The 16321-nt window shown below is 39.0% G+C and overlaps 1 protein-coding gene across 1 annotated transcript in view; it reads right to left on the reverse strand.

Annotated features, from left to right (window-relative positions):
• DNAJC12 (DnaJ heat shock protein family (Hsp40) member C12) overlaps positions 1-16321 on the reverse strand; it is a 34268-nt gene that overhangs the window by 14587 nt on the left and 3360 nt on the right. The window contains exon 2 of the mRNA XM_002913745.4: positions 8785-8863. Within this exon, the coding sequence (XP_002913791.1) occupies positions 8785-8863 (79 nt within the window). The remainder of the gene's footprint in view (positions 1-8784; positions 8864-16321) is intronic.

Consider the following 16321-nt stretch of genomic DNA (forward strand, 5'->3'; position numbering starts at 1 on the left):
GTACTGATACATGCTACGGAATGGATGAGCCTTGAAAACACTATGCTAAATGAAAGAAGCCAGTCAGGAAAGGTCACACATTGTATGATTCCACTGATATAAAATATCCAGAATAAACAAGGGGTGCCTGGGTTGCTCAGCTGGTTAAGCATCTGACTCTTAATTTCAGCTCAGGTCATGATCTCAGGGTTGTGGGATCAAGCCCTGAGTCAGGCTCCAAGCTCAGTGGGGAGACTGCTTGAGATTCTCTCTGTCTCTCTCTCCCTCTACCCCTACCCCCTCTCTAAAATAAATAAATACATCTATAAGAAAAAAATAGATGAGGGGGGCCTGGGTGGCTCAGTCAGTTAAGCATCTGCCTTCGGCTCAGGTCATGATCTCAGGGTCCTGGGATTGAGCCTTGCATCGGGCTCCCTGATCAGTGGGGAGCCTGCTTCTCCCTGTCCCTCTGCCCCTCCCCACCCAGCTCATGTTCTCTCTCTCTGTCTCAAATAAATAAATAAAATCTTTTTTAAAAAACAGACAAATCTGTAGAGAGGGTAAGTAGATTCATGGCTACCAGGGGCTGGGCAGGGGGCAATGGGAAATAATTGCTAATGAGTACAGGGTTTCTTTCTTCTTCACAACAACCTTATAAGGTGGAATTATTATTATTATTATTATTATTATTATTATTATTATTATTCCCATTTTACAGAACCTAAGGCTGAAGGAGTTGATGTAACTTATCCAAAGTTCTAAAACTTCAAGTCATGGAGCCACAAACCAAACCCAAGCTGGCCGGGCTCTCCAACTGGTGCTCTCCACTGACTGCCTTTTTGCCCCTTCCATTTTCCTGCGATGGATGTTACCCTCCAATCCCCACTTCCTCCTCCACCTCCAGAGATAATAAAATGTCATCATTCACCAATAAGTTCCAAGTTGTGCCCTTGAGAAGCTCAGAGTCTAGTAAGGAAGCAGACATATAAGCAAATCATTTCAAATGTAATGTGATAGAAAAATAGAGGCAGTACTTGTTCTGCTCGTGGAGTCAGAAAAGATTTCATTACTTATTATACACTTGGATCATCCTTAACTTTTTCTCTCACATCTCACTTCTAATCCCTTAGCAAACCCTATTGGCTCTACTTTTAAAATATATCTAAGATCTGCCCCCTTGCTGCCACTTCCACTACCCCCACTCTGGTTCAAGCCACCGTCTTCTCTTGGTTGGAGTATTACACTAGCTTCTCAGCTGATCTCCCTGCCTTTGCCTCAGTCTGTTTTCTACACAGCAATCTGAGAGATCTTTTGAAAAATTTGGGGCGCCTGGGTGACGCAGTCATTAAGCGTCTGCCTTCAGGTCAGGGCGTGATCCCAGCGTTCTGGGATCGAGCCCCACATCAGGCTTCTCTGCTAGGAGCCTGCTTCTTCCTCTCCCACTCCCCCTGCTTGTGTTCCCTCTCTTGCTGGCTGTCTTTCTCTGTCAAATAAATAAATAAAATCTTTAAAATAAATAAATAAATAAAATAATAAAAGAAAAGAAAAATAAGTGACATAATACCATTCCTTTGCTCAACATGACTTTTAATGACTTCCCAATTCTCTTAAAGTAAAATTAAAAATTCTTACCATCAGTGGCATGGCTATAGGTCTGATATGCTCTGCTTGCCCTCTACCATCTCTTCCTTCTCTGACCTCATTTTCTTCTCTTTTCCCCATCTCTCCTTGCTACAGCCATAGGAACTTCCCTGATGCATCTCGAGTACACCAAGCACACTCCAGCCCCAGGACCTTGGCACTTACTATCCCTTCTACAAAGAATACTTTTACACCAAGCACTCATATGGTTTAAATCCTTCAGATGTCATCTCAGATACTGTCTTGTCGAGGGGGTCTTCCCTGACTATGCTATATAAAATGACTGCCCACCAGCCCCACGCCTTTATCTCCCTTGCCCTACTTTACTTTTCTTTATACTACTTGCCCCCAGCCATTGTGTAGTTTTTTGTTTATGGTCTGTCTCCCCTACACACTACACAAACTGTGGAAACAGACTTTATCTGTTTTGTTCTCTGCTGTATCCTTTACACTAAAACAGTATAGCAGGTGCTCAAAAAGTATTTGTTCAATAAACCAATGAGTGAATGCTTCCTATTTTGAGTGTGGGAAAGATATTATATAGTGCTATTCCCTGAGCTCCAACCACCAAAGAAATGACACTTATCATTAAAACATTTTGTGAATTAGGATTATTTAAATACTATCAGTGGGAAAACTAATTTAAATTGCCCTGATAGTGTTTAAAAATACCCTATGGCGGGTGCACCTGGGTGGCTAAGTCGGTTAAACTTCTGACTCTTGATTTCTACTCAGGTTATGATCGCAGGGTCGTGGGGTCTAGCTCTGCACTGGGCTCCACACTCAGCGCAAGTCTGCTTGAGATTCTTTCTCTCTCCCTCTCCCTTTGCCCCTCCCTCCGCTCACCTGCTTGCTCGCTCTCTCTCTCTCTCTCTCTCAAAATAAATAAATAAATATTTTTTTTAAAAAACCCATGGGAACTAACTGAGAGTCTCTCAAACAGGTGTTAAGGCAAATGTACAGTCAATACTGACAGTATTGAGAATACTGACATACTTCTGTACCCCAGGTGGTAAAGAATTGCTATTCCTGAGCCCCCATCCTCCAAACAGCACCACTTTAAGTGTTTGCCCAACAACCAGAGATGCTCCCTGCCACAGCAGGGTCCCTCCAGGCCCCTACCCCAAATCTGGACAGCACAGCACCTAATAGGCCATTAACTATTTAATATCACTACTGGAGGTAGTTAGTAATTAGTGGGTTAATGGGAAGACCCTAAAGATGGGGCTATTAAAATTACGGGAAAATAAACAAACTAATAAAAAGCACCTTGCCATAGCAGCTCACTCCAGTGAGTAATTCTTCCTACCACTGACGACAATTTAAATAGCCTACTGTACAAATAAGATGTCACTTTTTCCAAGGGGAATAAAAAGCTCATTAAATCATCACCACAGATGCACATGCCAGTTACCACTACAGCAGGGTTTATAAAGATTTACATATTTCTCTATGAGTCACCCTCTCTTTGCACATTACTGTTAGCCTGTTTTCCAAAGTCTGCATAATGAAAGAACCCTGCCTGGGATTATTCTGATGTCAATCCCTCAACAACAATTGGTAGGCAGAAGCGAAAGATCCATTATCTTTCCTGATAGCTGGCCTTTCCTTGTTCCATCCTCGCCACCACATTTAATAAAGATGAGTTTGGGTTTATATTTGTCCTTTAATATATCAGCTAATCAAATGAGTCACACAAGATAAACATTTACCAGTTCTGGGAAGAGAGATCTCATTTTACAAGCTTATATGAGCAAATGACATGGGGACCTTTGAGAGACATTCTGTTTTAACTCCTACATCTACTCTGAACATACAGAAGTTATTTTAAGTTCATATTTCACAATTGAATTTGTTTTATTATAGTCACCTTTTAAATGTAGGCCACTTACAATTACTTGAAAAATAATAATAAAAATATGATGTCAGAGACCATACTTTGAAAAAAATCAGGAGAAAAATATACCACTGTTAATAGTGGTTCCCTGGCAGGGAGCAATAAAAGCAGACTTTCACTTTCAACATTATTTATTACTGTGTGTTATTTTTATTCAAAGGGGAAAAAGCAATAAGGAGTTTTTAAAGTGAGAAAGCATGGAGACATGGAAAGATATCAGTTAGCAAGGACAAGGAGCTCTCCTTCAAATATCCAAAATGTCTTTCCAGCCTACAAATCAATAACAAAAATACCATTTCACAGATCTTTAATTTAGTCTGAAATCCCTTTCTTCAGGGTCAGAGGGAAGTTAATAAAGCATTGGCCTGAAACAGTTACTGTCACATGCACACACAAAACTGGAGGTTTTGTGCTCAATTTCTACAGCACACTGGGTGTGGAACCTGCTTAATACTCTCTCTCTACCTCACCCCTCCCACCCCGCTCTCGTGCACAAGTAAACGTGCACTTTCTTTCTAATATTAAAAAAAATTAATCTTGGAATGCTGCATAAAAACAAGAAAAGAAAGTCCATTGAATCATAATTGTCAGCATTCATTGAGCTGTTCCTGCATGCAAGCTACCTCATTTAGTCTTCACGTTAGATGCATGAAGCAATATACTACTAGTCTACCCATTTTTCCTATGAGAATGCTGAGGCTCAAGAGATTGCCCAAGGTCAACTAGCTCATCAGTGGGAGCAAGGAGCAATCCAGACAGACAAGATTGTACTCCATATCTACTACTCCATCATGCTAACAAATTAGTAATTTCAGTGGAAATGGTTGAGACTACGCTTAATGGACCAAAAAGGTATATGTACAAGTTTAATTTCTCCTACAGGCAGTTGCTCTATAAACTTTCACCTTGATGAAATATGTTTCAAAATCTGCCTAAATGTATTCTGGATTTCTGACAAACTAAAATTCAGCATCTGGGTGAACTTTTGTTTAATATTTTATTTCTTTTTTTAAAAGATTTATTTATTTGAGAGAAAGGTTGTGCACACACGTGTGGGAGCGGGGGTAGGGGCAGAGGGAAAGGGAGAGGGAATCTCAAGCAGACTCCCCGCTAAGCATAGAGTCTGATGCAAGGCTTAATCTCTTAACCTTGAGATCATGACCTAAGCTGACACCAAGAGCTGGAAACTTAATCAACTGAGCCACACAGGCGCCCCATTTAATATTTTAAAATATTTTTATCAGTACCCTTAATCCCTCTCCAAGTGTATAAAGAACCACTTAAATTTTCAGAAAGTCATATCGATCCAAATTGAGTAAATGGATGCTTAAACAGATTTGAAAACAATTTCTACCCACAGGTTGAATCATCTATCAACTGCAAGCCTGGCACGGGAAGATATTGATATCTGTGTACCTTTCATTTTAAACAATATTTACAGTTCAGTGTTTCTCTGAACAAGAAGCCTCAAGGTAGCCCATACGTGAAAACTCCCATCACTATGGTAACCAGAAATGGCAATGATTGCACAGGGATGCACCGTGTATCCCAAATAGAAATCGTTTGCCAGGGACAGAGAAACAATGCAAAGCTATGCTTTACTGGAAAAAAAACCTAGTTAAAGAATAACCTGGGGTGGTGGTTGTTTTTAAGTGTTTATTAAATTTTTATACTTTTATGTTAGGACATCTATCTTTTTTTTTTAAGGTTTATTTATTTATCTGAGAGAGAGACTGTGAGCTGGAGGAGGGACTGAGGAAGAGGGAGAGAGAGAATCCTCAAGCAGACTCCCCACCTGAGCTCAGAACCCCACACGAATTCAATCCCAGGACTCCGAGATCATAACCTGAGCCAAAATCAAGAGTTGGTCGCTCAACCCACTGAGCCACCCAGGTGCCCCTGGACATCAATCTCAGTAGTAACTCTAGTTCAAAGAGGTAATGAATATGTCTCCTAAAGAAATGTTCATGAATTTGTTCATTCAGTCATTCAACAAATGATTTGCACAAAGTAAGTGTCCTCCATGGTAGGTGCTATGGGGGATATTACTGTGAACAAGATAGCAGGAAGCCTGTCTCACAGAGCTTTCAGTATGACTGATAAGCAAATAGGCAACAAGGAGATGGTGTGATACACAGTTTTCTGTCCGATGTATAGGGTGCTCTGAGTAGGTGGGGCACACGTGACTTCCCAGAGGAAGTGATGGCTAAGCTGAAACCTGATGCAGGAGTGACCTAACCAGTCAAAGCAAAGCAGAGAGGTGTGTGGGCTTCAGAAGGAGCCAGACAGAGGAAGCAGCAGGCACAAAGGTCTGAAGTATAGGGGCACCTGGGTGGCTCAGGTGGTTGGTTAAGCATCCAACTCCTGATTTCGGCTCAGGTCATGATCTCAGGGTCATGNTCCCCCCCACCCCCCACCCCCACCTGCTCTCTCTCTCTCTAAAAAAAAAGAAAAAATATCTGAGGTCTGAAGAGTAGAAAACAGGGTGTATTAAGGAACTAAGGCAGTGCTATGAGTCAGAAACATGGAATAGTGGGCATGGTGGTGGACAGAAGATGAAAATGGAGAGATGGGGAGGGGCAGGGAGCACATGAAGGGGCTTGTACCTAAAGGCCCAGCAATGACAAAGTGTGAACTATTGTTACATGTACAAAATGGGCAAATATCACCACATAATGTAAAGCAAAAGAAGCCACACCCAAAGGAGGACTGTATGATTCCATTTATGTGAAATTCAAAGCCACAGAAAACTAATCAATGATAACACAAATCCAAAAATGTGAAAGGACGTTGACTTCGAACAGGATGTAAAATGGGACTTCTGAGGTACCAGAAATGTTCTGTATTTTCCTCTGAGCAGTAGTTAAAATGGTTATACATAGACACAAATGTATCAAGCTTATACTTACGATTTGTTCACATTGCCTTAAACAAATTATGCCTTAATAAAAAGGATAAAAATCAAATGAGCAAAAGTAATAGCTAAGTCTAACAAAAAAATGACTTTATATATTGGAAAATGACCTGGTTATAGAAATCAAGGGGATTGATGATTTCTAGGGAAAATTAATAAAGAGCTTTAATATAAGGGAAAATTTTTTTAATGAAGAGGAGTTTGGGTTTTATCATTTGTGCAATGCGGATTAAGACAGGTCTTAATGATAATATTTTCCTTATAGAAAAGTCATATACATATGCATACTGCACACAAACCCATAGTGTGCACATATAGTAAATATAATCATCTAAGTTCAGATAGTATTATATACCCTGAAGGTAAAATCAGGGTAGAAATACACAAAAGACTTCAAATGCATTGGTAAATTTTTTGTTTACTTGTTTGTTTTTTTAGAAAGAGAGAACGCAAGTGCGCACATGCAAGTGGGGAGGGGCAGAGGGAGAAGGAAAGAGAGAATCCCAAGCAGGCTCCACACTAAGCACAGACCCCAAAACGGAGTTCGATCCCATGACCCTGAGATCATGACCTGAGCCTAAACCAAGAGTCAGACGCTGAACCAACTGAGCCACCCAGGTGCCCCTGCATTGGTAAAGTTTTAAGCTACGTGTACATATATGGGCATTTGCTATAGTATTCTTATACCTTATTGTACATATTAATTTTTTTTCGTAATTAAAAAGAAATCCACTACCTGTGGTGTGAAGCAATTAAAGGAGTATTATGGGGATCCAGGCACGAAATGTTGGTGACTTACTACTCCAGGGGCTGTGAAGATGGAGGGAAGATGACTTCCAGGAGAGAAATGTGGAGGGTAAATCACCAGCATCTGGTAATTGACCAAATATAAATATAGGGGAGGGGCCCCTGGGTGGCTCAGTCCTTAAGCGTCTGCTTTCAGCTCAGGTCATGATCCCAGTGTCCTGGGATCGAGCCCCAAGTCGGGCTCCCCCACTCAGCGGGAAGCCTGCTTCTCCCTCTCCCACTCCCCCTGCTTGTGTTCCCTCTCTCGCTGTCTCTCTTTCTCTCTGTCAAATAAATAAATACAATCTTTAAAAAAATAAATAAATAAAATAACAAAATAATAAAAACTTAAAAAAATAAACATAGGGGAGAGGAAGGAGATAAGTTTCTGCTTGACCAACTAAACGGATGGTAGTGCCATCTATCAAGACGGGGAAACACAGAAAAATGAGCAAGATTTTAGAGAGGATGAGAGGAAAACAATGAGTTCAGTTTCTGATGGGGTGACTTTGAAAGGTCTCCTAACAGAGATTTCTAAGAAGCTGTCAAAACTAGAGTCCAAAGATAGGGAATGAGAATCGAGATAAGGATTGATTTGAGAGCCATCAACAAAAAGCTGATAATTGAAACCACAGATTTGGACAAGACTCCAGAGAGAAAGTGGAGAGTAAGCCTAGAAGAGAGTTTGGGAGGGAACCTTAGGGCAGAAGAGAAGGCGTCACAACAGAGACAGAAAGAGCAGCCCAAGAGGCTGGAGGAAAAGCATGAGTGTGTACCTTAGTATCTAAGAGAAAAGAGTGTTTCAAGGAGACACGGTCAACAGTGCCGATTTCTGAAGCAAACACAGGGAAGGTAAGAGTTAAAAAGTAACCATTGGATTTGGCAGCCAGGAAGTTCTTGGTGGCTATTACAAGAGTCATTTCCAATAAAGGCAAGCAGGAAGTCAGACTGGGATAAATTGAAAATTGACAAAGGAAAGTAGAGATATGAATTGTGAACTCCTTTTTCAGGAAGTTTGGCTCTAAAATGAAAGAGAGACAGAAGAGGAGCAGGAGGGAGACCAGTCAAGGAAGGGTAATTGGCTTGCTTGTATTTTTTCAAGCTGATATACACATAAGCACTTATGTCAAAATTTATGATAATGGAACTTAAATTATGATAAAAAACAAAAGTATGAATATATTATCATATGTTCTAGAGGTATATTCAGTTCCCCAGAATGAAGAAAATACAGCAAGGTTCTCATCAAGACAATCACCTGGTTACAAACATACTTAAGACACGTTAACACTCAAGAGCTAGTGAAATAAAGCATAAAATGGACAAATTTTAAACCAGGAAGCAGTACATTAAGCTAAAGAAAAATGGAAGTTCAATACTGTTGAAGAAAAGACCCTACACATTTCCCTCCCCTCCTACCACCCCATGGTGCAAAAACATTCTTGGGCATTGAATGCAAGAGTAAGTGTGAGAACAACATACAAAAGGCAGTTAAGTTCTATTCAATAGCTTTTTAGTTCTAGATGTTATTCATTTTTGTGGGAAACAGGCATTATTAAATATTTACCAGCTTTGGAGTTTTCAGGGTGCTTGTCAGGGTGACATTCCAAGGCTCTGACTTTAAATTCTGCCATGATTTGTTCAACCTAAAATAAAAACCAACGTTTAAAATGTGGAATCCAACTTAAATGGCATCAAGGAAGAAGATGGGCGTCATTCTTTCTCAAAACAGCTGTACTTAACCCAACTTTTTCTTTTGATCCTTATATTTATATTTTGACTTTTTACTCTACGAAATAATTTCCTCTATAATGAAACTGAGAAAGCCTCCAATAAAAACTTCTACCCACATAGTAGTCTGTGAGGACAATTGAACTTGCTACTGCATTTAGATGATGGCCCAAGACACCTGTGAGCCTAATACATTTAAATGTCAAAAATAGTCAGGCAAGTTTATCCTAAGAATACATAAATTTAGATGTATTCACTCATCTGAATTCATTTTTTTTCCATCATCTGAGTTCTTCAAAAGATGCTTCGTCATCATTCATTATTCAAGGATAACTGTCTAGTTTACAAATCATCCATTATAAAATTCCCTCTTTCTGCCTTTGCCCCCTCTTTTTCTTTATTAAGAATTTTGCAAAAAAAAATTTTTTTTCACAATTCTTTAAAAAGGACAGAATTCAAGCCTGTTAATTTTGTTACTAATTAGCAGTGTGCCTAGAGACTTTGATTGGGGAAAGAGAAATTTCTGCCCAAACTAACCTGAAGCTTGAGAGGCATTTTGATGTGATTTACTTTCACTCAGCCCTCTAATCCTTGTTATCCTGAACCATCAAGACCTGTCTTTGTTAATTGTAATTCCAATGACAGCAGCAAGAGGCAACAGTGGTTATGTGGCTCAGCGGTTTTTTTTGTTGTTGTTGTTGTTTGTTTTTTTAAAGACTTTATTTATTTATTTGAGAGAGGAAGAGAGAGAACACAAGAGGAGGGGAACAGCAGAGGGTCAGGGAGAAGCAGACTGCCCCCCAAGCGGGGAGCCCAATACAGAGCTTGGTGAGGGGCTCCAAGAGGGGCTCCATGAGGGGCTCAATACGGGGCTTGATGCAGGCTCCATCCCAGGACCCCATGATCATGACCCCAGTGGAAGACAGATGTTTAACTGACTGAGCCACCCAGGCTCCCCTGATTGCTTTGTTTTAAATCCCAGTTCAGCTGAGACTTTAGACAAGTTACCTAACTTCCCTGCGCCTCGGTTTCCTCATCTTTACATTGCATGCTGAAAGAAATAGGGCATTTAACACAAAGCCTGATCATAGTAAGACCTCAATAATAATAGCTAAAACCAAAGGTCGGTGGTTAAATAACTTGTCTGAAATCATTTAGCTAGTTCCCAAAAAAAGCTGAATTTTTTGTTAACTAAGCAATTGGACTTCAAATCCAATAATCTTTTTTTTTTTTAAGATTTTATTTATTTATGTGACAGAGAGACAGCCAGTGAGAGAGGGAACACAGCAGGGGAGTGGGAGAGGAAGAAGCAGGCTCCCAGCGGAGGAGCCCGATATGGGACTCAATCCCGGAACGCCAGGATCACGCCCTGAGCCGAAGGCAGACGCTTAACGACTGCACTACCCAGGTGCCCTCAAATCCAATAATCTTAACTACTGGCTTATATGGCTGAATTCTTCAGGCTTAGGGACCTATTACCAAGTTCCATGTTTACTATCCACTAATTAATGAAGGCAAATTACATCTTGTTTGAGAAATGAATTCTCAAGCAGCTCTGCTCAATATTGCAGTAAGACTCGTGGAAAAAACATAGATTTATCAGCTCTGTGTCATCCTTAATCAAGTCTAAAAAAAAATTCTTCACATTTATAAACCCAGGCTGTATTAGATAAGCATATGCATTAAGTGCCCAGACTAATAACTATTCTTTTCCGTATTAAGCATCTACCGAGAATCCCTTGGAATAACAGGAAGGGATAGACTTCCTGTTAAGAACTGTAATTAATTGTGTTTCCTCTTCCTGGGTTCTCCCTTTAACCATCAGTCACCATAAACTGCTTCTATAAGAAAGAAAAATGAGCATGAGACTTGTTTTTAAATTTTAAAATATTAAAATTCTAAAGATTCTAATAGTAGTAAGCATTTTTAATTAGGTGACTTATGAACATTCACACTCTCTCTGAAAAAGTTTATATCAATACAGACCCCAAGAAAAAGCCCCTTTACTCCTCATCCCCAGGATAACAGGTTACACCCTTCAAGACACATTTTTTACACACTTATACACATATTTATACATATATATATAGGAAGATTTTAATAAGATAAATAGATAAAATCATACATAGCTATCAAAGTTAGAATATTTGGAGGTTTTTGGTATTATTTTATTTTTCATTCCTATCCCATTAGGAAACATTCTAATATTAGCCCATGGAAGCAAACGTATCAAAATGGTTCATTTTCAATAGTGCTAATGTATGTGATTTTTAGTTTCTTCTTTATATTTTAATCTTTACTTTGATAATTTTGTATTTTAAAAAATTAATAATACTCCATATCTGTCTTTCATTACTCTTTATAGTTTTAGTGTCACAAAATTTGTCACAAGCTACCTATGCAGGGCTGGTTCTGGGTAAACTAACTAATAAGGTGGGTTAGTTTGTCTTGAGAATGTTCTCTTTATCTCCTGGCATCCCCATCCCATGTGCCTGTGCCAACTGCAGCCCATGGACAAGTGAGGCCCTCATGTCAAGGTCCACTGAACCCTACCTTCCTGAAACAATGTTCAATGGTCTGGAAAACTGCCTATTATGCTAGCCAATAAACACACAAACAAATGTTCGACTTTACTCAAAATCAAATAAATCAAAAACATCCAAGGCATGATAATGACCAGTGTCATTGAGGATGCAAAGAAGAGAACACTTTCATGCTCTCCCAGTGAGGATGCAAATTTCCTGGAAATATCTAGGTATGTGTGTATGTATGTGTATATACATATATATCAAAGAGTGATAGAATTTTATATATATATACATACATATATATATACATATATATATATGAAAAGCCTATAATTTTTTCACTCTTTGATGTGACAATTCCAATTCTAGAAATTTGCCTAAGGAGATAGTCAGATGTGGGAAAATTATTTAGTTAAAAGAAGGTTCAATGAACAAAATATTATAAATTTTAAACAAAAATGTATGTGTCCAGTAATAAGATATTAAAGTTAATTGAAATATTGCTATAGGCTGAGATATTTTGCAGTCATTAAAAAATCATCTTGTAGTAGAAGACTTTCATTAATCTGAGAAAAATGATGTAATGTATTTCTATGAGGAAATGTAAACTACAAAACATTATATGCAGCATAAAACCATAATGTTTTTCCTTAAAAGGTATTATGTAATATATATATATGTATATGCGTATATAGATAATAACAATAATAATAATAATAGCTAAGATTTTTTTAAAAGATTTTATTTATTTATTTGTCAGAGAGAGAGCGAGAAAGAGCACAACAGGGGGAGTGGCGGGGAGAGGGAGAAGCAGCTCCCTCCTGAGCAAGGAGCCCAACACAGGGCTTGATCCCAGAACCCTGGGATCATGACCTGAGCCTAAGGCAAACACTTAACCACCAACTGAGCCACCCAGGTGCCCCATAGCTAAGATTATTGAGAATTACTATATGCCAGGCATTGCTGTAAGCACTATGCATGTAACATCTCATTTAATTCCCACAACTCTCAAATTAATAAATAAGTCTTTAAAAAATATATTTACACATATGTGCATGTACTTACATAACACATAAATAGGGGTGCCTAAGTAACTTAGTCAGTTAAGCACCTGACTTTTGGTTTCTGCTCGGGTCATGATCTCTGTGAGGTGGGTACCGTTATTTTTCCCATTTTACAGATTAGGAAACCAAGAAATAGAAAAGTTAAGTAATTGCCCCAAGGCCACACACCTAGCGGCAGAGCCAGGATTTGAATGAAGGTAGTCTGACCCTAAATACATATGGAAATGCACTTACAAATATTTACACATGGGGCACCTAGGTGACTCAGTCAATCAAGCATCCAAGTCTTGATTTCAGCTCAGGTCCTGATCTCAGGGTGGTGGGATTGAGCTCCGTACCCCACATCGGTCCCCTTGCTTAGCAGGGAGTCTGCTTTTCTCTCCCTCTCCCTCTGCTCCTCCCCCTACTCATGTGTATGCTCTCTCTCTCTCTCAAATTAATAAATAAATCTTTAAGAAATATATTTACACATATGTGCATGTACTTACATAACACATAAATAGGGGCACCAGAGTGGCTCAGTCAGTTAAGCATCTGACTCTTGGTTTCTGCTCGGGTCATGATCTCGGGGTCATGAGATCAAGCCTCACCTCGGGGTCCATGCTCAGCGTGGAGTCTGCTTGAGTTTCTCTCTCCCTCTCTCTCTGCCCCTGCCCCCTCCTCTCTCTCCAAAAAAAAATAAATAAGATCTTAAAAAAAACATAAATACAGCATATGTGCACACACGCATATGTCATACTCCCAGATTTTAAGCATTAAGTTAACTTTTTTCTCCATTTTGTCTTCATACTCCACATTTCCTTATTGAAAATATATTCGTTTTAGAAATTAAGTTTTAAAACTTATGGGGCGCCTGGGTGGCACAGCGGTTAAGCCTCTGCCTTTGGCTCAGGGCGTGATCCCAGCGTTATGGGATCGAGCCCCACATCAGGCTCCTCTGCTGGAAGCCTGCTTCTTCCTCTCCCACTCTCCCTGCTTGTGTTCCCTCTCTCGCTGGCTGTCTCTATCTCTGTCAGATAAATAAATAAAATCTTAAAAAAAAAAAAAACTTAAAAACTTATCTTTTCCATAGCCTATTAGCACAATATTTTGATTTGTGTCAGGAAATACTCTGTTGTGCCATAGGCACTAATCTGGTTCCCACTAGGATGGATCTTCTCCAGATTTCCCTGGCCACAAAAACGCCCTCTGTCTCTCCTTCCATGTGTCTAAATTTTGACCTAGTAAGATCATGTCAAGCCTCATCTCTCCTCTGAAATCTTTTCAGATATTCTTCCTTTAATTCCTGTTGCACTTATGAATAGTACCACATAGCACAGCACTTACTTTTTCTCAAATTGTTTCCTTTGTATTATTGGCTTCTCAGCTGGATGCCAAGTTTCTTATATAGATGCACTATTTCTCACATTTTGTTTTGTTTTGTTTTACCCATCACTGCCAGTACTGGCCCGATGCCAAGTGTTGAATAAATACTTGATTATTGACTGACAGATGTTCTTTAAATAACATGATTATAACATAATAGGAGCCTTCTGGAAATTGTGATTTATTCATTAAAAGAATGAACTGAGTATAGTAATGGAAACTGATATGCTATGGAAAAGAGAAGACTCATTTCAATAAGTGAGTTAATTAGTATCCATTGGTGACTGAGCTGAGTATCTATGAAGACTCATTGTTTCTATTCTACTTTTGTATTTTTTGTATTTTCCATAATAAAAACATTTTAAAAGAAAAAAATTAGTATCCATCATTTCAATTCATTCAATTGAATTGAATCATGAAACTGGATTTTTCCCATAAAACTCCAAATGTTAACAACATCCCTGAAATAAATCCCATGAGATGATCCTACATCATTCTAATCAAATGATAATTAAAACATGAGCCAGAGAAATAATTTGAGCCACAAAATAAATAATGGTAGTATAGTGTTATAATCCATAAAATGCAATAACTATTAATCCATAGTGACAGAAATAGTTAAATAAATAAATAAATAAATATGGGAGAAAGAATAACTTTTCTTTATGGAAGAATTCTGAGTAATAAACATAAAATGAATGAGGAAAATAGAAAGTCACAATTAGACAAACACCATAGTAATAACTGTGACAGGCAAGATCCACCAAAGGATGCTAAAATCAATGGGTGAAAGTCTGAGGAGACACACTATAGTCTCAAAGAATCTTCACCAAAAATATTTGTTAATTACACAAGGGAAACTACTAACTCTACAATGCAAAAACCTGGCAGAAGAAACCTGACAGATAACACCTTAACTATGTGTTCAGGTCAGTAAAACATATTGGCATCATGTAGCCCTGAAGTGATATACTAAAAAATGTACAATATCACTTCAGCAGTGTTCTTTCCAAAAACACATAACCTCAGTCGAATCAAGAGAAAATCTGAAACAAACCAAAATTGAGGGACATTCTACAAAATAACTGACCATTACTTTTCAAAGTGTCCAGATCATGAAAAACAAGGAAGGTATGAGAAATTGTCACTGTGGAGGAAACTAAGGGAACAAGACAACTAAGTGTAATAAAGAATTCTGACTTGGATCTTGGAAGAGAAAAAGGACATTAGTAGAAAAACTGATGAAATTAGAATGAGAACTATCCTTTAGATTAGAGGTTGACTAACTCTGGCCCAAAGGCCAAATCTGGCCTGACACCTGTTTTTTTTAAATAAAATTTTATTGGAAGATAGCCATCGTCATTCATTTCACATATTATCTACGGCTACTTTCTTGCACTGGCAGAGCTGAATAGCCGTGACAGAGATCATAAGTCCTGCAAAATCTAAAATGTTTGCTAGCTCAAAAAAAAGGGGTGCGGGGCGCCTGGGTGGCACAGTGGTTAAGCGTCTGCCTTCGGCTCAGGGCGTGATCCTGGCGTTATGGGATCGAGCCCCACATCAGGCTCTTCCGCTATGAGCCTGCTTCTTCCTCTCCCACTCCCCCTGCTTGTNCCCCCCTGCTTGTGTTCCCTCTCTCGCTGGCTGTCTCTATCTCTGTCGAATAAATAAATAAAATCTTAAAAAAAAAAAAAGGGGGTGGCAGATGTCTGGGTGGCTCAGTCAGTTGGGTATCATTCTCTTCATCTCTGTTCGAGTCTTGATCTCAGGGTCATGAGTTCAAGCCTTGCATTGGACTCCACACTGGGCATGGAGCCTACTTTTAAAAAAATAAATAAGATAAAATAAAATAAAATAAAATAAAATAAAATAAATAAAATAAAATAAAAATAAAGTAAAATGTTTGCTATCTCAGGGCCAGCACCAGGGTGAGACAAGCAGGATGCCTAGGTTTAAGGAGGTACTCTCTCTCAGGTTTCTGCACTTGCACAACTCTGAGAGTTAGTGCCTCCTTAAATGTTGTGTCCTGGGACACCTGGGTGGCTCAGTCTGTTAAGAATCTGCCTCTTGGCTCAGGTCATGATCCCAGAGTCCTGGGATCAAGACCCATATCAGGCTCCCTGCACAGGGGGGAGCCTGCTTCTCCCTCTGCCTGCTGCTCTCCCTGCTTGAACTCTCTTGCTGACAAATAAATAAATAAAATCATTAAAAAAAAAAAAAGAAGAAGAAAATCTTTAAAAAAGAAAAAAATCATTTTGGAGGGTGCCTGGCTGGTTCAGTCGGTGGAGCATGGGAGTCTCCCACATTGTGTGTAGATATTACTTAAAAATAAAATCTTTTTTTTTAAAAAAGATCATTTTGGGGCAACCGACTGGCTTAGTTGGTAGAGCATATGACTTTTGATCTTGGGGTCATA

The sequence above is a fragment of the Ailuropoda melanoleuca genome, chromosome 6 (genome assembly GCF_002007445.2).
Source record: "Ailuropoda melanoleuca isolate Jingjing chromosome 6, ASM200744v2, whole genome shotgun sequence".
Lineage (NCBI taxonomy): Eukaryota > Metazoa > Chordata > Mammalia > Carnivora > Ursidae > Ailuropoda > Ailuropoda melanoleuca.